At 41.1% G+C, this 27,305-nt stretch overlaps 1 protein-coding gene across 3 annotated transcripts in view; it reads right to left on the bottom strand.

Annotated features, from left to right (window-relative positions):
• LOC133410161 (collagen alpha-1(XIX) chain) overlaps window positions 1-27,305 on the bottom strand; it is a 129,925-nt gene that overhangs the window by 18,070 nt on the left and 84,550 nt on the right. The window contains exons 29-44 of one of the 3 annotated variants that reach the window (XM_061690959.1): window positions 27,216-27,257; window positions 21,734-21,838; window positions 20,181-20,234; window positions 19,819-19,872; window positions 14,354-14,407; window positions 14,192-14,245; window positions 13,930-13,974; window positions 11,687-11,737; window positions 11,489-11,533; window positions 9,765-9,791; window positions 8,542-8,595; window positions 7,443-7,487; window positions 5,798-5,842; window positions 5,637-5,699; window positions 5,211-5,246; window positions 2,691-2,735 (exon numbers count right to left, since the gene is read on the bottom strand). In XM_061690959.1, coding sequence (XP_061546943.1) covers window positions 2,691-2,735; window positions 5,211-5,246; window positions 5,637-5,699; window positions 5,798-5,842; window positions 7,443-7,487; window positions 8,542-8,595; window positions 9,765-9,791; window positions 11,489-11,533; window positions 11,687-11,737; window positions 13,930-13,974; window positions 14,192-14,245; window positions 14,354-14,407; window positions 19,819-19,872; window positions 20,181-20,234; window positions 21,734-21,838; window positions 27,216-27,257 — 819 coding nt within the window. Of the gene's footprint in view, window positions 1-2,690; window positions 2,736-4,254; window positions 4,307-5,210; window positions 5,247-5,636; window positions 5,700-5,797; window positions 5,843-7,442; window positions 7,488-8,541; window positions 8,596-9,764; window positions 9,792-11,488; window positions 11,534-11,686; window positions 11,738-13,929; window positions 13,975-14,191; window positions 14,246-14,353; window positions 14,408-19,818; window positions 19,873-20,180; window positions 20,235-21,733; window positions 21,839-27,215; window positions 27,258-27,305 lie in introns of those variants that run through there. The other 2 variants (XM_061690961.1, XM_061690960.1) reach the window with 2 other exon arrangements.

Raw genomic sequence — 27,305 nt, 5'->3', positions numbered from 1 at the left:
CACCCACAGAGTTAACAGTTTTGTTTGAAATAATGTTTGTTTAAAATGCTGTCAAATGATCAAAGCAAATGTATTTATATAGCACCGTTCATAAATTATCCCCACTATATCCCCGTCCGGAAGTCTTTCTCCATGGCCTCACCGAACTCCTCCCATGCCCGAGTTTTTGCTTCAGCGACCACCAAAGTTGCATCCGCTTAGACAGCCGGTACCCATCAGCTGCCTCAGGAGTTCCACAGGCCAAAAAGGCCCAATAGGACTCCTTCTTCAGCTTGACGGCATCCCTCACCATTGGTGTCCACCAACGGGTTCGGGTATTGCCGCCACGACAGGCACCGACCACCTTACGGCCACAGCTCCGGTCGGCCGCCTCAGCAATGGAGGCGCGGAACATGGTCCACTCGGACTCGTTGTCCCCCGCCTCCCCCGGAACATGAGCTAAGTTCTGTCGGAGGTGGGAGTTGAAACTCTTTCTGACAGGGGATTCCGCCAGACGTTCCCAGCAGACCCTCACAATACGTTTGGGCCTTCCCCCACCATCGGAGCCAACTCACCACCAGTTGGTGATCAGTTGACAGCTCCGCCCCTCTCTTTACCAGAGTGTCCAAGACATGCGGCCGCAAGTCCGATGACACGACCACAAAGTCGATCATTGAACTGCGACCTGGTGCCAAGTGCACGTGTGGACACCCTTATCCTTGAACATGGTGTTCGTTATGGACAATCCGTGACGAGCACAGAAGTCCAATAACAGAACACCGCTTGGGTTCTGATCGGGGGGGCCGTTCCTCCCAATCACGCCCTTCCAGGTGTCACTGTCATTGCCCACGTGAGCATTGAAGTCCCCCAGCAGAACGATGGAGTGCATAGGCACAAACAACCGTCAGGACCTGTCCCCCCACCCGAAGGCGGAGGGAGGCTACCTTCTCGTCCATCGAGGTGAACCCTAACGTACAGGCGCCGAGCCGGGGAGCAATAAGTATACCCACACCTGCTGGCAGCCGCTCACCGTGGGCAACTCCAGAGTGGAAGAGAGTCCAACCCGTCTCGAGAAGACTGGTACCAGAGCCCAAGCTGTGCGTGGAGGCGAGTCCGACTATATCTAGTCAGAACTTCTCGACCTCACACACCAGCTCGGGCTCCTTCCCTGCCAGAGAGGTGGCATTCCACGTCCCTAGAGCCAGCTTCTGTAGCCGGGGTTCCGATCGCCAAGGTCCCCGCCTTCGGCCACCGCCTTCGGCCACCGCCCAGCTCGCACTGCACCCGACCCCTATGGGCCCTCCCATAGGTGGTGAGCCCATGGGAAGAATGCATATTATACTGTTAAATTTTAAATGTTTTGAGTTTTGATCATTAGTGTTTAACAATATGTAGTATGTAATAATTTTCCTTTTATATGTGATTAATATAATCAAAAAGGGGGAAGCGGAGTTGGAAAATTTAGGTTTTATATATACCAAATATTACTTCTATTAGTTTTATACAACCTTCACATGCTTTATTGTTACATTGAGACTACTAGCTCTGTGTGCGTACTAATTGGTCCTAGCCATGTTGTCACTACTAGCTGTTTTTTGATAAAGATAAGTTGAGTGCAGCTGGACAAAGATAATTGTTTTGCTTTCCTTCTGTCTCTCTCACTTCGATATAACAAAGGGGTTTTCTGTCCTTCAGTAAGGGGTGACAACTCATAGGACTTGTACATTTTCCTCTCTTTGCAAAGACCTTTCTTTGTTTTTTGTAATAAAAACCCACAAAGACAAGATTGATTCCTTACTTATTCTGTCAGAAAAGGATTTGTCAAAACAACACACACACAAAATAAAAGACAAATACAAACAAAATAAAAGAGGAAAGGAATCAAATAAAGAGACAAAACAACTTTCGCCAGATAGAATAAGTGTGTCTTTAAAAGGGGTTTATATTGTAACAGTGATTAGTGTGTATACCATATGATGCTGAGACTATAATTGTCATGGTCTGTGTTTTTGTTGACTTGGTTCTGACTAGATTCAGTTTGTTTCATGCTTTTGTCATCTGTGTCACATGTTTGTGTCTTGTGTGCTCGTTTGGTTATTGTCTCCACCTGTTCTCATCAGACCTTGTGTCAACCTATCAACTCCCTTCGGCCACTTGTGTCTTGTTTTTGTAAATAAATTTTTTTTGAGATTCATCCTGCCATACCTTGCTCCTTTGGGGTCCAACCTGTTGTAAACCGTAACAATAATGCTTATTTTTCATCATAACTTTTCAACCGAATCATAAAATTGCCCATAGGGGGATTTGGTTACGATATAGTGTACTATATATGTCCTCATGTTGATTTATAATGTGTAAGAATATTTGTGCACAATATTTGTCCATTTTCTATACTGCTTGTCCTCATTTGGGTCAAGGGTGAGCTTGAGCCTTTCCCAGCTGACTTTAGTGAGAGGTTAGGTACACGCTGGACTGGTCACCATTCAACTACAGGGCACATATAAACAATCATTCCCAGTCAGAGTTGACAATTTAGCCTAAGAAGCATATTTTTGGAATGTGTGAGGAAGCCGGAATACCCAGAAAAAATGGGCAGAACATGAATGCGCCCGATTGAGCTATAAGATTTGAACCCAGAACAATCTAAAGCAGACTGTTAGCCAGATGCATCTTACAATATTCGGTAATAAAACTGGTATCAAGCTACTTACACGTTCACCTTTGGATCCTCTGTCCCCCTGTCTCCCTGACGCTCCCTTTAAATCACAGTAAAACACAGTAAAACAACATATTGAAACACATAACCAATTCCCAATGAAGTTGGGATGTTGTATAAAAACATGAATTAAGACAGAATGCAATGATTTGCAAATCATTTTCAACCTATTTTCAATGAATACACTATAAAGATGAGATTTTTAATGTTCAAACTGATGAACTTCATTGTATTTTTTTTTCAAACTATTGACTCATTTTGAAATTGATGCCTGCAACATATTCCAAAAAAGCTGGGACAGGGGCACATTCACCATTGGGTTTCATCAATAAGCATTTGGGAACTGAGAACACTAATTAAGCTTTGTAGGTGGAAATTCCTTCCCATTCTTGCTGGTATACAATTCCAGTTGCTCAAAAGTCCGGGGTCTCCATTGTCATATTTTGCGATTCATAATGTGCCGCACATTTTTAATAGGAGGGAGATCTGGACTGCTGGCAGGCCAGTCTAGTAGTCACACTCTTTTACTACGAAGCCACGCTGTTGTAACACGTGCAGCATGCGGCTTGGCATTGTCTTGCTGAAATAAGAGTTTAGAGTTTAAACTTGAATTTGTAGGCGAAGCGACAAACTGTGAAAACTGACAATAGTTTTCTGAAGTGTTCCTGAGCCAATGTGGCAATATCCTTGACACAATGATGACAGTGCCACCTGAGGGATCGAAGGTTACAGGCATTCAAATGTTACTTTTTGGCCTTGACGCTTACGTGCAGAGATTTCTCTCGATTCTCTGAATTATAGTATGGCCCATAGATGATAAAATCTCCAAATCCCTTGCAGTTGTACATTGAGAAATGTTGTTTTAAACTGTCAGACTATTTGCTCACAAAGTTGCTCACAAAGTGGTGAACCACGCCCCATTCTTGCTTGTGAACAACTGAGCCTTTTGGGGATGCTCCTTTATTACACAACCATGACACTCACCTGTTTCCAATTAACCTGTTCACCTGTGGAATGTTCCAAACAGGTCTTTTTGAGCATTCCTCAACTTTCCCAGTTGGCCCTGTCCCAGCTTTCTTGGAACGCGTTGCAGGCATCAAATTCAAAACAAGAGAATATTTGCCAAAAAGTAAATAACATTCATCAGTTTGAACATTAAATATCTTGTTGTTGTAGTGCATTCGAGTGAAAATAGGTTGAAAACGATTTGCAAATCATTGTATTCTGTTTTTATTTCCATTTTGCATAATGTCTCAACTTCATTGGATTGGGGTTCGAAAACTAAGGATACAAAAATGATGTATTCTTAGCCTTCTCAATGCTAACATTCATTACACCACACAATGCACAATTCCTATTACATAATACATACAGGTATACAGTATATATAACAATTAATTAATTTAAATCCTTGTGTACAATATTGCACAAGCTGAACAAAAACAGGGACAAAGTTTTAAGTGACAGAGATGCAGCCTTATCCCAAGATAATGAGAACTGATTGCTTATTACCCAGCCCAGGTGTATTGTTTGTCTAGCTTCCCGCAGTCTTTCACCTTCTACAATGTCATGGCTCCTCTGCATCACTCCTGTTGGCTTCGTTCTACTTTACTGTATGCAGGAGCAGGGAGAAAAAACACCGAGTTCTCGAGCTGCATGTCACAACATCTTGTGTCTTCCAACCACACCTTGTCACCCTTCATTGCTTTCCTTGCTTTCTTTTCACTCTCTGAAACACCCATGGGGGCATCCCTGTATCCATTTCTAGCCAGATTAAAGGAGCCACACAAGATAGTCTGGCATGTGATGTGTATTTTTTAAGTGGGGCAACACTCCCCTTACCTTCTTTAATCGTAACCACTCCCTATTCCCTACAGCCTAGTGGGTGCTTTAAATCTTTCGTCTTGCCCATTGACTTGCTTCCCAGGAGATTTACATGAAACCACAAATCTAAGGCAGTCGAGCTGGAGGAGTAAAGCCACCTGCTAGATGGCACTGTTTCTCTACCAAAAACCAGCCGGACGGCAGGGTAGTCAGATGTAACAAGACAGTGCAGGGCTGAGATTATTCTGGAGGTATATTAACTAATAATCAGACGAAGACAATAAACTATTGGGGCAGTCATTAGTGTGCTAGGTGACATAATATTGTAAATAAAAAGGGAAAATGTGCAACGAGTTCTGCATGCCGCAGAACTCGTTGGAAATGTCTAATAAATGGGATGAGTTATCAAATAGAATCTCTTCTGTCTTTCATTAAAACAAGTAATAATTGCCTGCAAGCATGAGCTGTTTTTGGACTTAAAGGACTAAAAATCAACAAAGTCCTACATCTGCAGGCTTCCATTTAGCGTAATCATTAAAATGTTAAACAATGTATGCAAATTGGTTTAATGCACTCAGGTAGCTTGAAAGAGGTACGGTTGGGATAAAAATCTGCTGTGGCAGCTCCCTGCAACTCGCCGGATGTAAAGCACCTTCTATAAGGGGATTTTGATGGCGTGCGCACAACTCACCTTGTAGCCGGGAGTTCCATCTTTTCCAGGTCTGCCCTGCTCAAAGGAGCGCAACACAAACAAAGACATTTTGTATCAGCTCCTTCGATTAGATCAGCGCCACTGCACCTCTGCTAATCTCCAATTTAATGGGATATCTCAATGATCCTGGTTGGCTGGCAAATGTGCTTCCATTGTACACTTGTAGAGGGAAAATTACAGAAACCGTCTTTTATGGTAATTACATCGAGGGATGTAATAACCTAAATGTGATGACATTTTTTTTAGCAGTTTTTCTTGTATCATATATTTTTTATATCAATGGTGAAACAACACCTTCTGAAGTACTGCAAAGGCCACTGTCTGGCCAAAAAACAGATTTACAGCCTGGACAGCATGTAGCTGTGATTATAAGGGCAGGCCAATAGAATACATGTAGATCCTTACAGCAACACCTTGCGGTCCCTCGGGTCCCGGGAACCCCGTCTCTCCAAGTGGCCCCCTCTGACCCTGTCAGAGAACAGAGAAGAGCCATCATGTCAGTCGGCAGTGATAAAGGAATGACGTGTGGATTGACAGCTCAAAGAGAGTTGAAGTCTGCCGCTCACCGGCTCTCCTGGGATCCCTGGTTGTCCCCGCGGGCCGGGTTTCCCCTGTCAATCAAAGGCAAAATAAAATAATTTGTCAGTGTTTGACAGAACTTCAATGGTGTCATATATGACTCAACTCTGCAGCCCCTCATTTATAATAGAACCAAGCTGCAGAGCACAAACACACCACTGGTTATCCAGTGGATATGTCTATGCACCCCTATTCAAATGCAATACAAATGTATGAAAAATGAGACCAAGATAAATCATTACATAACTTTTCCCTCCATTAATGTAACCTATAACCTGTACAACTCATTGGAAAAACAACAACAATCTTTTAGAAAGTGGAAAAGTAAATGAGATAGTGCGGTCGCACAAGTGTCTTATAAATGGGTATGTGACTGTGTTCATAATTAACCAATCACATTCAAACTCATGTTAAATGCGAGTCAACACACACCTGCCACCATTTAAAGTGCCTCTGATTAACCCAACTAAGGTTCTGCTGCTCTAGGAAGCTTTCCTGACATTTTTGTCATCACATCTTAGGGCACAAGGCATGGTCCATAGGGAGCTTCCACAGTATCAGAGGTATCTCACGGATCAAAGTTATGGGTCAGGCAAAGGGTACAAAAGATATATACAAGGCATTAAATATACCATAGAACACAGTGAAGACAGTCAAGTGGAGAAAATATGGCACAACAGTGAAATTACCAAGAACTTGACATTGTGAAGAGTTTCAAATACTAGTTAGATTTAGCACAAACCCTTCAGGCTTCTGGTAGAAAGTAAAAAATGGTCAGGAAAAGCCTGCTAGAACAAGTTTGTAGTTTGGTAAATTTAAATGAATGGCAGGTGTGTGCCAATTTCCATTTAAAAATGGAATGCTTGAAATGGAATATGATAGGCTGATTCTAAACACATCCACATCCGCAGTTAGAAGAGGGTGTCACACACAAAGTCATTCTCTCCACTGATTATTTTTTATTTTCCCTCTCAAGAAGATTTAAGTTTTTTTCACATTACAATGGAAAAAGACGATTTAAAATAATTTACCTTGCCCTCATATTTTTACGTCACAGAATAATAAAAAAAAGAATTTGAACAGGAGGTGTGTAAACATTTTATATCCACTGTAGCTGATCTGGTAATAATCTTGTGTAGTGTTATGGAACCTTGAAACAACAACAAAGAGTTGGCATGAACCCACAACGGCCACAATGTTGTCGACATCTGCACATTTTATACAGTTCTTGTATTTGATCCCATTAGCTACAGAGTTAGCCTTTCTGCCTCACAGTCGTGTGGTCTGGGGTTCAAATGTTGCCTCAGGCCTTCCTGTATGGAGTTTGCATATTGTCCCTGTGCTTGCATGGGTTTTCTCCACGTACTCTGGCCTTATCCCACATTACAAAAACATGCATGCAAGGTTAGTTGGAAACGCTAAATTGCCCGTAGAGGTGAATGTGAATAGTTGATTGTCTATATATGCCCGGCGATTGACTGGTGAAGAGGCCAGGGTGTACCCGACCGCTTGTCCAGAGTCAGCTGGGATAGGCGCCAGCTCACCTAGGACAAACACTAAAGAAAATTAATGGATAGTGCAGGTGTACCTAATCAATTGACCAATAACTATGAATGAAAGGAACCAACTTACTGTAGGGCCTGGTATTCCAGGTGGACCAGAGAGACCAACATCACCCTGAAGGAAACATTTCAGTCATCTCAGACACTCAGTGCATATAGAATAGATGTGATAGTACATAGTGTAGTGCTGTGTTCCTCCACAACAACGCATCATTGTCATGTGTCTGACAATAGGACAACGCATGAAACACAACTTGAAAACAACATGATTTCTATTCACCATCACAACAGGTGATAAAGATTATATGAACCAAAGAACCTCTTAACGGACTTGATAAACACTGCATGTCTCTTCTTTGAATGTTTTTCGGTTATGATAATACAAAGAAAAAAAATGGTCCACCTCGTCACCACAGCAGGAACTTTCTGCATAATGATTTTGATATAAGAAGTTTCATGTGATTATATTTTAGTAGAAAAGAGCTTCTGATTGGTAGCTACAAGAAGTAGACTTACAACACTTGCTCTGTCTGTTGTGATCCTTCTTACCCTGTATGACAGGGCCTGGTGAATGTCATATATTACCATAAATGATGACTTCATGATAAATGATTTTATTTTGGCGCTCTGCTCCCCTTTAGTGGTGAAAGTGTAACTTTTAAACCACGGTTGTAAAAATAAATCAGTGAATATGCTTGGGTTGACAAATTCACTGAGGAGAACACACATTGCACACCTTGACTAATGAGCATCAATAATTGTTTGCTTTGTCACCTACTGGTTCAAATTCTTTGCTGCAAAGTGTCAAGACAATCACCATAGAGAACATCACTTCTTATATTGTGCTGTTGAATGTCTAAATATGTAACTTCAAGCTGAAGGACTGAGAGTAGCGAACACATTGTCCAAAAGACAAACATGTCAAACCAGTTAATACATTGTATTTCTTTTACAAGAAAAAAACATTGAAATTTGTGCCATTTTCAAATTAAATAAAAAAAATATTAAAATGGTAAATGTCTTCAACTCAAAATTTAGCCACGGAAAGCATTTAGTCTTAACTGTATGAATTTTATATTAGAGCAGTTATCCAATTAAGTACAACAGAGAACTGATAATCACTTTCTTTGTAAGTTTTATTGCCACTTTTATGAGATACTTTTGCTTACCTTAGCACCTGGTAGACCTTCAAGCCCCGGTAAACCCATGAGCCCTGGTTCCCCCTACAAGTAGTAAAAAAAGACACACTTAGCTGTGTAAACATTGAAAAAAATAAAATAAGTCATTGTTCATGAATACTAAAATTGGTTTCATCCACTCTGATGCTATTTTGGTCTCGCTGTCTTATTAGTGCAATTGAAGAGCTCTTGGAAGGTGTGGTTATTTTATGGCTGTCAGTAACTGTTAGGACATCAAATACAGATAAAATACGTGGCTCACAGTAAATTAAATTCTGCATGACGCAGGATGTCACACGGTTCGATCTCTGCTCTCAGCACGTGCTGAGAGCAGTATTCATACAAGCCCTCACACGTCAATATGAAGATGATCCTGAGGGGCGAATACTTCAGGCTCAGTCCATTATATTATATGATCTATGGCATGTGCTGTCAGAATTTGTGGGCTGTAGATGAGACGGAGAAAGAGCCGCCCCATTTTAAAATTCCCAATCAGGCTTACTTTGTGCCCTGAAAATAGAAAGCTATTTGCAGCTGCATGAACAAGAGATGGCCTCTATTGAGCTCATTTTGTTCAAGCTGCCATGAAGAAACGCCATTACATGGAAAAGAGGGGCAACTGGTGCTGACATAGATGGATTGTGCAGGTAATTGTCACACATGTAGATTGTCAGGAGTAAGGGAGCGCAGTTAAGGGGAGAGCGGGGCAGTCAGTGGGATCAGCTGTGAGACAGGATTGAGGCAATTTTACCATAGCACTGGTGCTGCTCACACAATTTATTAAAATGTCAAATTAACATCCTGGTGAAAAATCACAGTGCAACAAAACAATAAAATCTACAATTTGCCCCATGCGAATAAAGAATTCACAATGATGGCAGGAACATAGTTGTTTCCACATCTGTGTGGATTGTTTTCAGGCATCAGTAGGAAGAAGGTGGGGGTCCTATAGAGGGCCATTTGAAGAGCGTAGAAGATTCATGGGTTCCCACTGGCAAGACAATGTGGTCCTACTATTTCATATTTTCAGGAGACATAATAACTTGTGTGTGTACTGGAGTTTGACAGTCGGAGGCTTCAGAGTGCATTGACTTTCCGGTATATAGTGAGTACGCACCTTGATATAAATAAACTGACAACTCTAGCTTGACTTTAAACAAACATCAAATAAACAATAATTAGTTCATAGAAGAAAAAAAAAAGTTTCAACTCACTGCAAGTCCTTCATCTCCTTTGGGGCCCTTAAAAAAAGACAGATAAATATGACAATTACTCATAAAAATCATGTATATGGACTAAAGTGGTATTCTGCTACTGTCTACACTAGTTATTGAAACTTACAGGATGCACCTTTGAGCAATAACATTATTGACCACTTGCTCAATCAAATGATATTCAACACAAGAGCTAAATACATTTTAAAATGCATTTACAAAGTTAATATTTTTTGTTTAAAATGTAAATCCTCAGGTGTGCAATGTGCTATGTGTGCATGGAACATAAAAGTGATCATGTTTCAAAATTGCAAATCATATTAGCAGTGTATTACTCCAAGTAAGTTCATCATATTTGGAAATGTAAACCAGGTGAGTCAGACTAATTTTTGTTGCGGTCCACATTGTAGTTATGGTTTCCCTCAAAGGGCCAATATATCTGTAAAATCATAAAAATGTACAATTGTCTCATGATATTCTTACAGACATAAATTTATGGACAACTACATTTGAAATCAGGAGCCAAGGCAAATAGATTGTTAAACTATTGTTCAATTTATTCTAAAACGTGTGTTTGTAAAAATAAAAATAAAAACTGCTTGCATTATCTAGATATTATTAAAAGTGAAGACAATTTGCAACTTTGGACGTAGACGCACATAATTTGCTTCAGTGGCCCACATTAAATTACATGGCAGGCCGGCTCTGGACCCTGGGCCTTGAGTTTGACACCTGTGACGAAAATTCATAATGATTGCGGTGCACTATACATGAATCATTGTTGTGTGATTCATGTTTGCGGTGTGCTTTATGTAAAACATCCTGTTTGGAAAATGTAAATGATAATGCTTACAATGTGCTACATGTAAATCATCATACTTGGACCATGCATGTCATGATATCAAATGTGTATCATAATGTTTTCAGTGTGTTTATGTCTCTCTGGATCATGTTTGCCATGTGCTTCATCATATTTGGAAATGTAAATATTTCCAATGTATTACATTTAAATCAGTTAAATGTTTTCAGTCCGCTTTACGTGAATACTCTGGTTTGGATCATGTTTGCAGTGTGCTACGTGTCTATCATTTTGTATGGAACAGGTAATTCAGCACATTTGTAGTATGCTACAGGAAAATCTCATGTTTGGAACATGTGAATTGAACTTGCAGTGTGCTCCATGTGAATTACCAAAATTGAGGCTAGTCTATGAAGTAGGCAGCACAGGGAGAGAAATCCTTAAGATTGAACTGTGGTTCATAGAGATTTTGTTTTTTTTCTTCCTGTCGCCCTTAGGTGTTGTGGAGGTATGATCCCTGTGGGGCCTTTGATTGGATGTCTCCCTGGGTCTGACGAGATTACAAACTGTCTGGTAAGGAACAGCAGTGCAAGGGGAATTTCAAAGCGGGCCATTTTGGCTTCGCACTGTGTGACTGAACTCTGACTTCCATTTGCAAATCGCTGATGTTTTGTGCATCCCGGGGCAGGTCAAAGATACCCGCCTGAGAATCAGGGGGCCTCTTAGCCTTAACCCACCAAGCAGCAGCAGCACTCAATGAATGTGACTGAGTGCGATATGAGGGCCTCAGAAGCCGAGATAATACCGGAGGGCGGATGTTTTTTTTTCTTATGCAGCTCTCTAGAACCAACATGTCTGTCTGCTGATGTTTCTCCACCGTGCACTTTGAAGGAATCACTTCAGGCATAATGACGATTATACTTACCGGAGCCCCAGGAGCCCCAGGGGGTCCTAAAATAGCTCCACCACTCTGAAAAGATATGATTTTGACTTTATGGCTTTCTATTCCACAATATGGGTCAAACGAATGTTCAACCACAGGCGTAGATTTTTTCCTGCTAAAATGATTGATGGCATTGCACTGCGTCACTGTATCGCAGCGACAATGAGTAAAGGTCTTTACCTGCAGCTTGTACAGACTGCTCATCCCATTGCCCTCCACATAGGGTACCCCCTAAAACACAACCAGCAGTAAATCACATCACATTTCATACCACAGAGCTTCCTTACTGAGATTCTTAAGCATCAAGTTTGTACAGTATGCCCCAGACAGGTATTTACTGCTAAGCCTTTGAACGCTATATGGGAGCAATCAATAGCTCATTTGGTGATTTGACAATGAGGTGGAGATGGGTGAGAACTGAATAAAAGCAGAACTGCAAACTTTACTAACACTAACGTATTCCAAGAAGTGAGAACAACTTTGAGGAGTGAGAATGAGGGTACATCCTAGACTTCTTGGGACCGTGTTCCAATACAAACGTCTTTTTTGCCTGTTTTAGATCAGTGAATGAAAGCTTTTAAAATCGAAAGAGAGTTAAGGTGCTCATTTAGAGGCAAGTGGATGCCTATGCCCTTTTCAGGCCACTGAGCCAATCCTTGTCCTCCCAGAATGCACTTTATGAGGCCAGGGTGTGTGGGGGTGTAAGGCAGGTTCAAGGGGATGCTTGATGAATTATAGATTGGGTTTGGAAGCGCTTACTCACTGGCCTTTTAGAGGAAGCGAACATGGTTCATTGCCAGCAAGTGGGTCATCACAATGTCATCATATTTGTACTTGTTTGTCATTTTTTTGCTCTCGTCTTGCACTAAATACTGAAATGAAGCATACTCAAGGTCACTAGTAGACATGTCAAGGAAGTCATGTGTCCTGAATGAAAACTTTGTTGAGATCTTTTCAGTCTGCTGATTTACAACTAAAACTACATTTTTAAAAATAACAATTAAATATCAATTAAAAAAAACATAAAAGAGGGTATATTAGAATCAATCAGGATTTATATATCCAGTAGAGAGCCAAGTGCGTGATGATAAACGGTACCATGCCATCAAAAGGCAATTTTTGTTAATACTGTTTTATACATAACAAAGGTCAAAATGAGTCTGTGAAATAGTTTAATTTTGACACTATGCGGTTTGTCGATTGAATGCAATAGCCTTTGAACATCAAACTGCTTGCAAAACAGGTGTATTTGAAATAGCTGTCGTTGTCATGTAGTTTTGTCAATTAATATTCAAGTACCTGCCCACTTCGTGGTAGGTACCCACTCACTCATCTCAGGAAAATGTAGCTGAGTGACAATGCGCTGCATCTTGTGCAAAGCTTTCCATCACACGCCAAACTCAGATGACTTGAGGAATAAATTCCATCTATCCATCCATTTTTCATAACGCTTATCTTCACTAGTGTCGCGGGCGTGCTGGAGCCTATCCCAGCTATCTTTGGGCGAGAGGCGGGGTACACCCTGAACCGGTCGCCAGCCAATTGCAGGGGCCATATAAACAACCATTCCCACTCACATTCACACCTATGGGCAATTTAGTCTTAGTCTTTAGTCTAGGCAGTTAACCTACCATGCATGTTTTTGGGACGTGGGAGGAAACAGAGTACCCGGAGAGAGGAAACCGATGCAGGCACGGGGAGAACATGCAAACCCCACACATGAAAGACCGAATTTAAACCCGGGTCCTCAGAACTGTGAAGCAGATGTCCTAACCAGTCGCCACCATGCCACCCGCTTCAAAATCCAGCTGACTCAATTGTGAGGCGAAAAAGACCAACTCGAATAGCTTGAAAAAGGCCATCCTGGGCATTTTCAACCCAAATTATCTTGCAAAACCGATGAAGGGACATCAAAGATTATAAAAAAATTTGATGGCATGGCATAAAACTTTAAATAATCATGTTTTTTGTTTTTTTTGGGGGAGGGGGGGGGGCATTCAGATGGGAGGAAGTTTGCTCATTCTTTACCTCAGTCAGACTGCTCCACATTTGACTTCTGTTTAAAAAGGGACTGTAATTTTTGTTGGTTTTTAAGACTTGGATCACATTCAAATTTTGTGTGTACAACAGTACTGCAGATAGTATTTCTTACTTTAATTTGTACTTGTATTTATTTACGATGAACAATTCAAGGCTATTAAAAGAGCCTGATTGTGTTGTTGAAGAACTCATGGTGCATACAGGATCAAACAATGGGAGGATGTGATTGGATACATTGTTGTTCTCTTTGACTATAGATTTCTATTTTATTCAGTAGTTTGCCTCATCTAAAATTGACAAATAATTGAAAAATCAACCTAAATGGACCATTTACAATGAATTCCTATTAAATATTATGTCAAATTGTTTGTCTGATAACTTACTGGAGGTCCTGGGAGGCCTGGTCGACCAGGAGGTCCTTCATTCCCCTGCCATTTATAAACCAGAAAGAATTTTTTTGAGAAATCTGGTAAAAGAAAAATGTATTCCAACCATAGTTCCAAACTGATTAAATCCATTAACATTAAAATAATACATAAAAGAAACAAAAAGAAAACAGTTGTAAATAATAACATTGTAATTTATGGACATACATGAATGAAATAAAAAATAATGAAGAGAAACACTGAATTAAAAAAACTTTACTCTTTCCCCTTTAGATCCTGTTTGCCCCATTGGACCAGGGCGACCCATGAGCCCCTGTAAATATAACAGAACAGGAAATGTTTCATTCAGCAATCACATTTTGTCATAACGTCATAACACTATATATTTTTTAACAGATCTCAATTAGAATGGGCGTCTTACCGGCTCCCCGGTGCGACCTGTCCCTCCAGGAAGTCCCGGGACTCCAGAATCTCCCTGAGACAGTGGAGATTTGTCACGTATGTCCATATCAAACAAAAGTGATGTATTTGCATTTCACATTATTCACAATTATATGAAAAGACATGGTCAGAAACTGAAGAATCTAAGCCAAATGTCATGATCTACTCTGAATTTGTTTTGTTTGTCAGTTGGCTCTTCAATGTGTTTTTCTTTGTTTTCCCCAAGTAGCGCAACACGCACTTGTTTATTTATTTTTCTTTTGTACTTTTTAAACACTATTTTTCCTACACTTAGTAGCGCTTTAGTAGTGCTTTATGTTTATTAATTCATGGTTGGGACGTACCTCTAATTTAGGGGATAACTTGCTGGGTTAAACACCAAGACTCAGGCTAGAGCTGTCCTATTTATTCGATGTGAATGGACTGATATAGCCTACTAGGATGAGAGGCAAAACGTCTTCTAAGACAACCACGACAATCTAATTGTGTTTGATTCAATGCCCTGGGAATGAAATGACCTGGATGAACGAGATTATTCGCAGGCATTTATCTTTATTAGTGTTTAATTTTGGTACTTTAATATTATTCTTCCTTCTCATTAGTAGCACTTTATGTTGCCACTTTTTCTTATTTAATCATTTATTGGAATAAGAACACTTCCTCCTTCAACACTCCGCTTTGGTGTCCAACCAGTAACATATTGTTACTGAATAATCTAGCCATAAAATGGATCCCGTGCAAACTGAGTCATTATAAAAAGCAGTCCTTGCTGGATATTATAGACGCTCTTCAGAGCCTTTCTTTAATACGGGAATCCTGGGGACACAAGTGGATCATGCATGTTCCAAGCTAGCCACACTAAGCTATGCCTGCTAACTCTGATGAGGCTCCGTCCTCCTCTGTTTGTTTTCTCATACCTCTCCACCGCCATGCGGATTATGGGACTACAAGGAATTTAAAATTCCACACTGAGCCAGATACTCCAGGGAATTAGGTAACTGTGGACAATTTTTTACATCAATTCAACCTTGTCTTAAATAAACAGCCGTTTACTTACTCCCGGGACAAAGCTAAAATAGTTATTCATTGCAAAATTTTATGTCAACTTCTGCATTTTGGTGACGAGGAGCAGATGAGGTCAAGGATGAACTTGCAGCCCAAGATGAGATTGAATTGCTGGAGGACCACATCTCGCTGGCTATCTGTCTGGAGAACCATGTGAGGTAGAGTGACAGAGTGGGATGCTGCTGTTACTTGCTGGATCGACCTGCCGCCGAAGAACCCTCATTATGACGTCATCCAAAGGCTCTGTAGGACTTCGTCGGCACCAATAAGCCCATGCAGCTGGGTGGAAACAGGCTTCCTATGACAGAGGGTAGTCTACATCTACCTGCCTAGATGTCTAGTTCGTTCTACACTACCTACCAGAGGCTCAACAGTTGTTAGTTGCTCTTCAACTGATCCGTCTATCAGACGACTTCAACTCTTCGCTGTGGAGATTCCTTTTCTGATGTTGGTAGACTCAAGGGAGTCTTATGGACTCAGATTTGTTTAACGTTATCTCATTGCTCTGCTAAAATTATCGAAAACCCAAGGAGGTTGATGCTTTAGATGTTCATCTTCTGTCAGTTTGTTTTCTTAAAACGGATACATTTTCATCATTCCCTTTCAGTCAGCTCCTGTTGTCCTCGATGTCACCTGGCTCAAATTACACAATCCGCAAACTGACTGTTCCAAACCTGGCCTCACTAGATAGAGTATATATTGTCACTCATATGTCTTTGTTCGGCTGTTACTTCCGCTTCCTCCACAGGCACTAAATCTGTTGAGTCTACTGACTTATCTGCTGTCCCGAGTATTATGATAAACTGCATACACTCCTTGAAGTCTCGGCGCCCTTCGCACAATGGTCATTGCACCGGACTATTGCAATATTAGTCATTCGAACTGCTCTAAGTGCTAGAGGACTCTGCATCTTTTGCACAATTGTCAAAAAAAATAATAATAATAATAATAATGTACCGGCATTACCAGATAGCTATTAACCCTTTATTGCTCAGTGACTGTTTTTTTGTGTGTCTATGTCTCAAAGTGTTCTCTGTCAGTTGACTGTCTGTTGTCGGACTAGAGTGGCTCCAACTACAGGAGACAAATTCCTTGTGCGTTTTTTGGACATACTTGGCAAATAAAGATGATTCTGATTCTGATTTACATTGTGTTTCGTAAGGATCGGGCTCTTTACTTGCTCCTTTATCGTCCTGATAACTGTATCATTAATCTGCTCCCGGTTTACTGTTTAGCATCTTCAAAGCTTTACAACTTCACCAAACCAGAAAGAAACATGCTGGAAGAGAACATTTCATCTCTCGCTGCGGGTCTAATTTACCCATCTTCCTCTCCAGTTAGGATAGGCTTATTTCTTTGTCAATAAGGATACAACCCGTTCAAAAAAAAATTGTTTTATCTGAACAAAAGAAATCCAAAACCCAAACACAAGCTGGAGGTTCTAGACCTAAGGATACACTTTGCATTGATTACTGCAGCCTTAATGAAATCCCCATCAAGGATAGGTAACCGCTGCCTCTTAAAGATGCCACCTTTACTCCACTCACTCACAATCACTCTGGTATATCTTCATCAAATTGGACCTCCATAATGCCTATCACTTGGTATGCATAAAGGAAGGATATAAATCGAAGACTGCCTTTACAACACCCTGATGGGGCTTCTAAAATATTTAGTTATGCCCTTTGGCTTCACTAATGCCCCCGTAATTTTCCAACGTTGAGTAAATGTCGTTTTGTATTTGATACCACGATGACATGAATAATCTTCTCCAAATCTCTCCAGGAACATGTTTAACACATCAGGCTAGTTTTACAATGGCTCCAAGAGACCCTTGTTTTTGTAAAGGCCGAGAAATGGTCTTTTCATGCCCTTTTTTGGTGTTCATTTTGGAGAAGGCTGATCTAGCCAAGATTCAGGCTGTGGTTGATTGGCCCATTCCTACACTATATAGGCAGACCCCAGAGACTGACTCTGCATTCAATATTTTGAAACAGGTGTTTACTTCCGCACCTGTTCTGATTCCAGTCTCCAATATCTTTTTGAGGTTGACGCCCCCGATTTCAGAGTGTGAGCAGTACTCTCTCAAAGATCCCCCTTTGACAAGAATCTGCACTCCTGCCCCTTCTTTTCTCATGGCCTGAGTCCAGCTGAAAGAACTACAACATTTGCAACAATGACTTACTGGCCTTAGTTCCAGCTCTGCAGGAGTGGAGGCACTGTTTGGACAGTTGTACTCACACGTTCACTGTTTGGACGGACCACAAGAACTTTTCCTATGTCCGCTCCACCCGGAGAAATAATTCCCATCATCCAAAGTGGGGTCTATTCCTCGCCAGGTTTGATTTCTCACTTATCTACCTGCCCTCTCCAGACTTTATTCTCCACCTTCCGATGACACACTGCCAGAGACTATCATGGCCGAGTTGAAGAAGAGCGTTTTGAATGCATTTGTGAAGACTTCATTCCCGAGTGGCTGCCCTTTTGACTGTACGTCACTCCGACCTACGATCTGAGGTTTTAGATTGCGTAGCAATGCTATTGGTGGCCTCCTCTTCTTCTAGATGCCAAGCAACTTATTGCAGCCTGCTCCGTCTGCACTAGGGCGCCTGCTGATCTTTTGTGTCCTCTTCCCATGCTATCCAGCCCATGGTTCCACATCGCACATTTGTTAAAGGCCTACCTCCTTTGAGAGGAAATACAGTTATTCTTATAATTGTTGACTGTTTTTCAAAGATGGCGCCTTGCTGAAGCTCCCGTCTGTGTTAGAGACTGTCGAGTTCCTGGTACTCTACGCGTTTTGGGTCTATGGCATCTCCTGTGATGTGGTCTCCAACAGAGGTCCCCAGTTTGGCTCCATAGTATGCAATGCCCTGGGGGGCTCAGTTTGCCTCTATTTGGGATACTACCCCCAGACCAATGGCCAGACAGAGCGGGCCAACCAAGGCCTCACCCACTTTCCCCATTGCCCGCATGGCTATCTGCAACCGGCAGCTTGTCGATCGTCACTGGACTCTTGCTCCACACTATAGACCAGGACAAAGAGTGTGGCGATTTTTCCGGGACTTGGAATCTGATGCCCCCCAGGTTCATCGGACCTTTCAAAACCACATCAATCCCTGGTATGCAAGACTCCAATTTCTCTCTTCCCACAAGCTCCACCCAGTTTTACATGTTTCCATCCTCAAGCCTCTCACCACTAGGCACCAGATCGCTCCTTGGTCTTTGCCATTTGCTGTGCTGCTTTCTGTCTCACTCCCATTTTGGATTTGGCTGCAAGTTGGATGGTTTTTTTTGTGGTCTTTATTTGTCCCAGTAAGTTCTGCTGCTTTCATTTTATCCCTCATTGCTCAACTTCTTCCTCGTTTAGTCACTGCTTGTTTAAACTTTGTTGATTTGTATTTTTTTTTCTTGTAAGTAATGCTTTATGTTGTTTGTTTTTTGTACTTTATAAATACTATTTTCCCTCCTCCTCAATAGACCTTTAATGTTTATTAGTCTTTTATTTTGGTACTTTGTTAAAGATTATTCTCCCTACTCATTAATAGTGCTTTATATTCCCAGTTTTTCTCAAATACTTTATTGAAATAAAGACTTTGACTTACTGCTTTAACACTCCACTTTGGGGTATGCCCAGTCACATATTGTTGGAGAAAAATGTCCACTAACAAAAGTAATGTAGAGACACCAAGGCAATAACAGAGCCATAATCCTCCTTTTTACAAGCGAGTTTTCCAATAAAATAGTTTGTATGATGTTTTGAAGTTCCTTCACATTGCTACTCAAATAGATTACCTTTTTACACATTTTTCCATCAACTGACATTTAAAGCAAACGAGAAGGGTAGCATTTACTGATCCAAATGATAATGTTGGCATGTTTATTTGACGTCTTACAATGTTTTCCAGCATTCTATCAGTAGCAAAAACTTTTAATGACTTTAATCCTTACTTTATTAAACAAAGACTGTGCGTTAGATTTCAGAGGAAGCAAAAATATTTTCACAGACACATTCTTCAAGCTTAAAAAACCAGAGGAGATGAGCCATAGAGAATTAGTTTATTGGGTAAGATCTCAAATCCAGCCAGTGTGGCTCAATGCCTAAGGTTGACCTAAGTGATGAAGGGTTGCAATATTAGGGAAATGCAGGTCCCATGGTTGCTCTAGACTGTCTTGCTTTTTTAAAAATCAGCACACACCAGTTCCTTTCCTTACAGTTCCTTATAAAGCATCACCTCGGAGGGAAAACGATGGGGAATAGTGCCCTTGCAGCGTCAAAGAGTTTTGATACGCCGCTGAGATTAAAAAGGTCATCCGATTTGGCATTAGAATAAGTGAATGTCAACTTTGTGCCAACTTCTTCCACTTTTATGCACTCACCTCATCGCCCTTATCTCCTGTGGGGCCAGAGAAGCCTCTCTCTCCTTTCACTCCCTGTGGGTTTGGATGGTTTTGGGTAGAAATGTTATGTTTTACATATATATAGTGGTTGTCTGGCATGACAATACAACAAAATATCATGGAAACTTGTCTCAATGTCTCACTCAGTTATACCTCACAGCTAGAAACTGGTCCTTTGTCTTAATGTGGAGCAACATAGTATCCATAGCAACAACTTTTGCTGCAAGCCCATATCAGAGTACAAAAGATGAATTTCTCTATACTGCTAGTTAGGCTACAAGACATTTTGGAAATCTAAAGTTACATGCCATGTACTATATATGTTGTTATGGCCATCCAACCTTTGGGCCTTCTTTCCCAGGATTCCCCATTGGACCTCTTACACCTGGATCCCCCTGTTTAGAAGACACACACACACACACACACACACACACACAACACACAAGCAGGAATATACTGGATAATTTCAAGCAACCATGTAAGTCCAAATATTGTTGTTGTGTTATAAGAAAGAAAGAAAAAAGTTTCACAACCAGGGACCCACCAATGGCTGTTATTAGACAAAGCAGCAGAAATATACAGTTGTCTGTTCAGAGTTATTACTGTATGCTGTAAATTATATTTTGAGTGCACTTACAAGATGGTCCATGACGGAAAGTGTACCTACTGTATGTGTTTTTATTCAATAGTGGTTTCCAATGATAAATTGGTTATTGGGCGCTGTGAATGTCCCTTTTATGTTTACTTTACATTTGCACAAAAACAACTGCATTGATATTTTACATAGGGATTGGCATTATTTATAGGATAAAGGCCAATTTATCCATCTAATAATGACCTATGTGCATTAAACATACTGTTGAACATAGAGCAGAGAGAGAGTGGCATGGCTGTGGTGTTAACTCTGAGGAGTACAAAACACAAGTGTCTGGAGTCTGGAACATGTTATTTTTGGTACTATAAAATTTTTTCTTTTTTGTTTTTTTTTGGTCAAGCCGTTCGCCTTTGGCAAAAGATTTGGAACTGTTTAAGCACACTAATAATCCCTCATGGCTCAGGAAAGCGACTTGTCTATGATGAGTACTGTACGTCAACAATGTCACCATGACCATGCACACCTGCATGGTAAATTTGGATAAAATGTGAATCTTTCAAACATTTTCAAGCTTTTTTATATTTACTGTATTTAAAATAACTTTGTACTGTACTGGGCATTTTGGGCCATGAAAAAAACCCTACATAACAGTAATTTTGTACTGTACAGTAATATGGATGCATATGGCCTCAAAGAAGAAACTGCTATATAACGGACAATTTTACGTTGTTTTGCAAAATACCTTGTGATTACAGAAACCCACTTATTAGCAACTGCTAGCTCCAGAGAGACTTGGGGGAGCCTCTCCAAAAGTACATCCAAGTGAGGTGAGCATCAAAGCGGCTTTGCAAGCTCGCCCCCCCATCCCATCCCTGCGATCCCATCTCAACACTTAAGATTTGTTTTCTCCTCCTCACTCTTCCATCATTCTTGCCATGATGTAAACCCAAAGTTGGCAGCGAATGAGGCACTTTAAGCAAAGTGCTTGTTCTTCTTTTCTTTTTTTTTTTTTTTCCCAAGCAGAATCCCTAAGCGGAATCATCAGGCAAGTAAACAAACAATTCCTAGGAATCAAATTACTGGGAACCGCTTCTCAAAAAGAACCGGTTATCATTTCCAATCCATATACATCATTGTTATCTTTGTTAAAAATACACATTTCTCATGAAGTGGACTTTATGGGTTTTCATTGACAACTGAATGTGAGCGTGCATCCACAGTAGAACTAGGGGTTTAATGCAAAGTGACACGATTGGGGTCATAAGTGTTTACACCATCTTACTAATGAGTCACATGTACCTTTTCTCCCACCATGCCGTCATGTCCAAGCACTCCAGGGGAGCCCTTCTCTCCCTTCTGCCCAGTCAGCCCAGAGACTCTCATCTGGCAAACACTGCAGGCGTTCTAGCAGCACAGGGAGGGCGATGAAGGACGCAAACGTGGCGACACAAATAAGATATCATCAAATCTGATCCGAACACTGTATTTTGTCCCTTTGTTATGTTACATCCCAGGGTGGAGGACAAGACCCTATCTGACAAAGTGCTCTTTAAATGTCTGCAGAGCAGAAATAATGTGAACCCAACAACATCATCTCACAGCGAGGTAAGTGGTGAACTTTGTCAAACTCAGTGGCTGTGACATTTAGCCGAGACTTTTAAATATCACCTTCCCTGATCCATTCTAAATATATAAGGACTGCACCTTCCAGCAGAATGTGGCATACTGCGCTATTTATTACAAGCAGCACTACAGTTATGTTTTAAAATGCTAAATCAGAAAAGAATATCAGTTTATGATTAAGAAGTAATAGATTGATGTGAAAATGATCAAATAAAAATAATCAGGGTTTTAGGGATCAGAGAATTAAAGGCCCAACAAATTCAGTTACACCTTAGAAGCAACACAGGACATTTTTCTAAAACTTTTGTTATTGCCACATTAGTGCTGACACCAAAGCGCTCAAAATAAAACAAGTCTATGGTTATAAAATTTTAGGTTTCTGCAAGTAGTTCATTATCTGCATTCTGGTAATCTTTTTAAAAGCTTTGCCTCACTGCTGACCTGAAACTGGTGTGATGCTTCGATACTTGACAGATAATGTCGACACGTTTAATTTTGCTCCCATCTTTTATCATCTTAAAAAAGAATCATTAAAGACCTAAGACTTTTTGTGTGTAAACAAAAGGCCTATATCTGTTAAATATTGTTCACAAATTAGTGTAAGTCAGAGGTGGGTAGAGTAGCCAAATATTGTACTCAATCAAGTAAAAGTAAAAAGTAGTCATTCAAATATTTACTTGAATATTTACTTTCTTACTTGAGTAAGAAAGTACGCAATGAAAAAAACTACTGAAATAAAGAGTAACTTGTGAGTAACTTCAGATTTTTTTTCCTACATCAGAACATGAACATCAAATGAAATAAATAAATTAAAAAAAAACACCACACCTGCCACTATTTCAAAATTTAACTGACCAAAAACCAACAACACATACATTGGGCCCAACAGAAACATTATTTTATTTTTTCGCTTAAATGACTTCATGAAGAAGCTGTTTGCTGAACAGACTTAGTGATTGTGTGTGCGTGTGCGACACCATAGGACAGGGCTAATTTTGCCATATCCACTGCCAAAACGACAATAGAAACATCTACAACTTACCGCAAGGTGTTTTCTCAAATTTGAAGTCGGACGAATTATCCAAGTTTGACCAGTCACAATTAAAGAGCTGCATGATAAAGCTGTTGTTTTTCGGCATCTGTAAAATAAACAGCAGCCCGGCTGTCCCCACCTCCCCCCAAAATTAGTCATTTCGATTGGGTCGCGAAGGCTACGTACGCGGTCATGTGACTGCCTTGTGTCGTCTGATTGGTGAATTGGAGTCAAATGACATTGGTGATCCCGTTTGATTGGCGCAACAGGCACCCTATGCGGAAGTCGAAGATGGAGTCTAAAAATAGACGCGCACACGCAAGAATGAATAAATAAAAGTACCGAACGGCATGTCGATCATTGTAACGGAGTAAAAGTATCGATCCTTGCATCCATCCATCCATTCATTTTCCAAGCCACTTATCCTCACAAGCGTCGCGGGCGTGCTGGAGCCTATCCCAGCTATCTTCGGGCAGGAGCCGGGGTACACCCTGAACTGGTTGCCAGCCAATCGCAGGGCACACATAAACAAACAACTATTCACACTCACGTACACACCTAGGGGCAATTTAGAGACTTCAATTAACCTACCATGCATGTTTTTGGATGTGGGAGGAAACCAGAGTGCCCGGAGAAAACCCACGCAGGCACTGGTAGAACATGCAAACTCCACACAGGCGGGGCCAGGAATTGAACCCTGGTCCTCAGAACTGTGAGGCAGACGCTCTAACCGTAGAGTTTATGGAACATGTTACTTGAGTAAATGTAACGGAGTAAATATAGCGCGTTACTACCCACCTCTGGTGTTAGTGAGCACTTCTCTTTTGCCAAGATAATCCATCTCACACTGCTCACAAGTGTGGCATGTGGGCATGCATACATGATTTTCACACAGGTGTGCCTTAGACTGCCCACAATAAAACGGCACATTTAAAATGTGCAATTTTACTGTACGGAATATAAAAATGACATCACAAAAGTGCACTTATACCGTGCACTTCATTGTCCATAACATAAGCCTGTCCATACTATAACATAACCCCCCCCGCTGCTATGGTCCACTTAATCTACAACGTAGACATCAGCAAAGCCATCACCCACACGATGCCATACACAGTGTCTGCCATCTGGCCTGTACAGAGAAAACCAAGATTTATCTGTGAAGAGAACAGCTCTCTATTGAGCCAGACGCCATTGAATGTGAGCATTTTCCCACTAAAGTCGGTTATGCTGACAAAATGCAGTGAGGCCGAGACCCCAATGAGGATGACGACCATGCAGATAAGATTTCCTGAGACAGTTTCTGACAGTTTGTGCAGAAATTCCTTGGTTATGAGAACTGGTCATTGCAGCAGCTGTCCAGGTGGCCTGTCTCCTATGATCTTGGAGGTGAAGATGCAGGATATGAAAGTCCTGGGCTGGTGTGGTGAGGTTACACTTGGTCTGTTGTTGTGAGTCGGGTTGGATGTACCGGCAAATTCTGTGAAACACCTTGGGAGATTCATTTCATAGGCAAGAGCTCTGGTGGACATTTCTACAGTTAACATGCCAATTGCACACTCCCTGAAAACGTGCGATATCTGTGGCATTTGCTTTGCGAAAAACTGCACATATTAGAGTGGCATTTTTTATGGGCATCCTAAAAACTACCCATGCAATATTCAAGCGGTCTAATTAGCATCTTGATATGCTGTTATGACAGCTGAGGTGGATGGATATCTTGGCAAAGGAGAAATTCTTACAAACACAGATTTTGAAAGATTTGTGAACAATATATTAAATAGGCCTTTTGTGTACATTAAAAAGTCTTGGGAAAAATGTGAGCAAAAAAAGTGTTGCATTTACCTGTATATGTTTGTTCAGTAAATGGGTCATTTTCATATAATTTGATCAATAATGGTAAAGACATTGCCCACTGAGTTTGGCTTTGCATACCAATAAATTTTACTGATTTAATTATTGATAGATGTTACCCATCAAAAGGTCATAATTTTTTGTCAGAAAAACATATTCTCAAGTCATATTTTTCAAACTTTTAATGCCAGAATATTTTTACCATTAGGTGTCCGAAATTAAGTTTCATGATTTGTAAAATATTTTCTGAAGATGCTAATTACATTTTTAGATACTTGGAATTTTCCCCCTATTGTTTAATATGCAGCGGCACGGTGACCGACTGGTGAGAGCGTCAGCCTCACAGTTCTGAGGACCCGGGTTCAATCCCTCGCCCCGACTGTGTGGAGTTTGCATGTTCTCCCCGTGCCTGCGTGGGTTTTCTCCGGGTACTCCGGTTTCCTCCCACATCCCAAAAACAGGCATTAAATGGAGACTCTAAATTGCCCGTAGGTGTGCATGTGAGTGCGAATGGTTGTCTGTTTGTATGTGCCCTGCGATTGGCTGGCAACCAGTTCAGGGTGTACCCCGCCTCCTGCCCGATGACAGCTGGGATAGGCTCCAGCACGCCCGCGACCCTCGTGAGGAGAAGCGGCTCAGAAAATGGATGGATGGATGTTTAATATGCGGTGGAACAGGTGAACGACTGGTTAGAGCGTCTGCCTCTCAGTTCTGAGGACCGGGGTTCAATACCAGGCCCCGCCTGTGTGGAGTTTGCATATTTTCCCCGTGCCTGCGTGGGTTTTCTCCGGGCACTCCGGTTTCCTCCCACATCCCAAAAACATGCATGCTAGGTTAATTGAAGTCTCTAAATTGCCCGTAAGTGTGCATGTGAGTGCGACTGGTTGTTTGTTTGTATGTGCCCTGCGATTGGCTGGCAACCAGTTCAGGGTGTACCCCGCCTCCTGCCCGATGATAGCTGGGATAGGCTCCAGCACGCCCGTGACCCTAGTGAGGACAAGCGGCTCAGAACATGGATGGATGTTTAATATGCTTTTTCCATAAAAAATAACACAAATGCATCTTAGTGTAAGTCACTGATGGTGTAGTGGTACACTCGCCTGACTTTGGTGCAGGCAGCGTGGGTTCAGTTCCCACTCAGTGACGGTGTGAATGTGAGTGCGAATGGTTGTCCGTGTCTATATGTGCCCTGCGACTGACTGGCGACCAGTTCAGGGAGTAGTCCGCCTTTCGCCCGATGTCGGCTGAGATAGGCTCCCCCGCCCCGCGACCCTAACCGGGATAAGCGTTGTTGAAAATGGATGGATGGACAGGCATCTTAGTGTCTTCAGACTTCCTTTTGTTGGTTCTTTTACAAACTGTCATTTTTTTGTTTGTTTGTTTGTTTTTGTTTTTTTGTCACTTAAGCTGTCTTTGTCGTTTATGCCACTGGGGAGAGCCTCATTATGTTGTTGCAATACACCAGACGGCTCTGTGAGCTGAAGTGCGAGGATGAGGCAGTCATTTTGCATTCACACAATAGCAGGCATCAAAATAAATGGTGTTATTCCTGAGATTTGGATGAATATGTACAAATTAGTGAAAGTGTCGGAACTATTGCATGTCTGTACCGTTATTATGATTGTATAAAGACAGTACTGTAATGGTTTTAATGAGCAGTTAGAATCATTTATGTACTTGTATCTGGAGTTTGAAGGGCAACACGTAAATTGTGCAACTCACACGATTTTATGAAGCTGTTTATGTCTTTATAAACAGAAGTGTATTTCAACAGGTCACCACCATTTGCTCTTGTCAATATGGACTGACTTTACTATGAATGCCTAACATTTGAAATCATCAATAACGTTTTGAAAATCGGACTTCAAGCGTGGCTGTTTCAGCATAGGAGACATTCTCCTGTGTAAAACCAAGGCGGCATAAAAAAACTGCTTAATTACAATTTATTTATTTTTTAAAACAAGTGTCTACCATTATTGATTAAATTACATGAAAATGACCCATATATTGTAGTATGATGAAAATATTTACACGAAGTTGTCTCTCTGAAGGTTATAAATGAGTGGGCCTGGAAACAGGGAGAGATACATTTATTTCTAAATGTATCCCAGACAGCCTGATGGAGGCACTCAAGGGCTTTACATTGCTGCTACTCCTACAAGCCACACATTTTGTAGATGAGCAATACAATGAGCCCGTCAAATTTAGATGCTAAAATATGTATTTATTTCTGGAAAGCTGTAATTATCATTAATTATAATGGCAAAATACCTTAAGCAAAGCCCCCATATCTCCAACAATTGGTAGTGCGGTCTAGGGAAAAAAGTAAAAAAACAACATAAAACAGGAACCTTCAGGCTA

This window comes from Phycodurus eques, chromosome 11, assembly GCF_024500275.1.
Source record: "Phycodurus eques isolate BA_2022a chromosome 11, UOR_Pequ_1.1, whole genome shotgun sequence".
NCBI lineage: Eukaryota > Metazoa > Chordata > Actinopteri > Syngnathiformes > Syngnathidae > Phycodurus > Phycodurus eques.
Note: the sequence above shows the minus strand (reverse complement) of the source record. Positions and strands in the feature narration are given on the sequence as shown.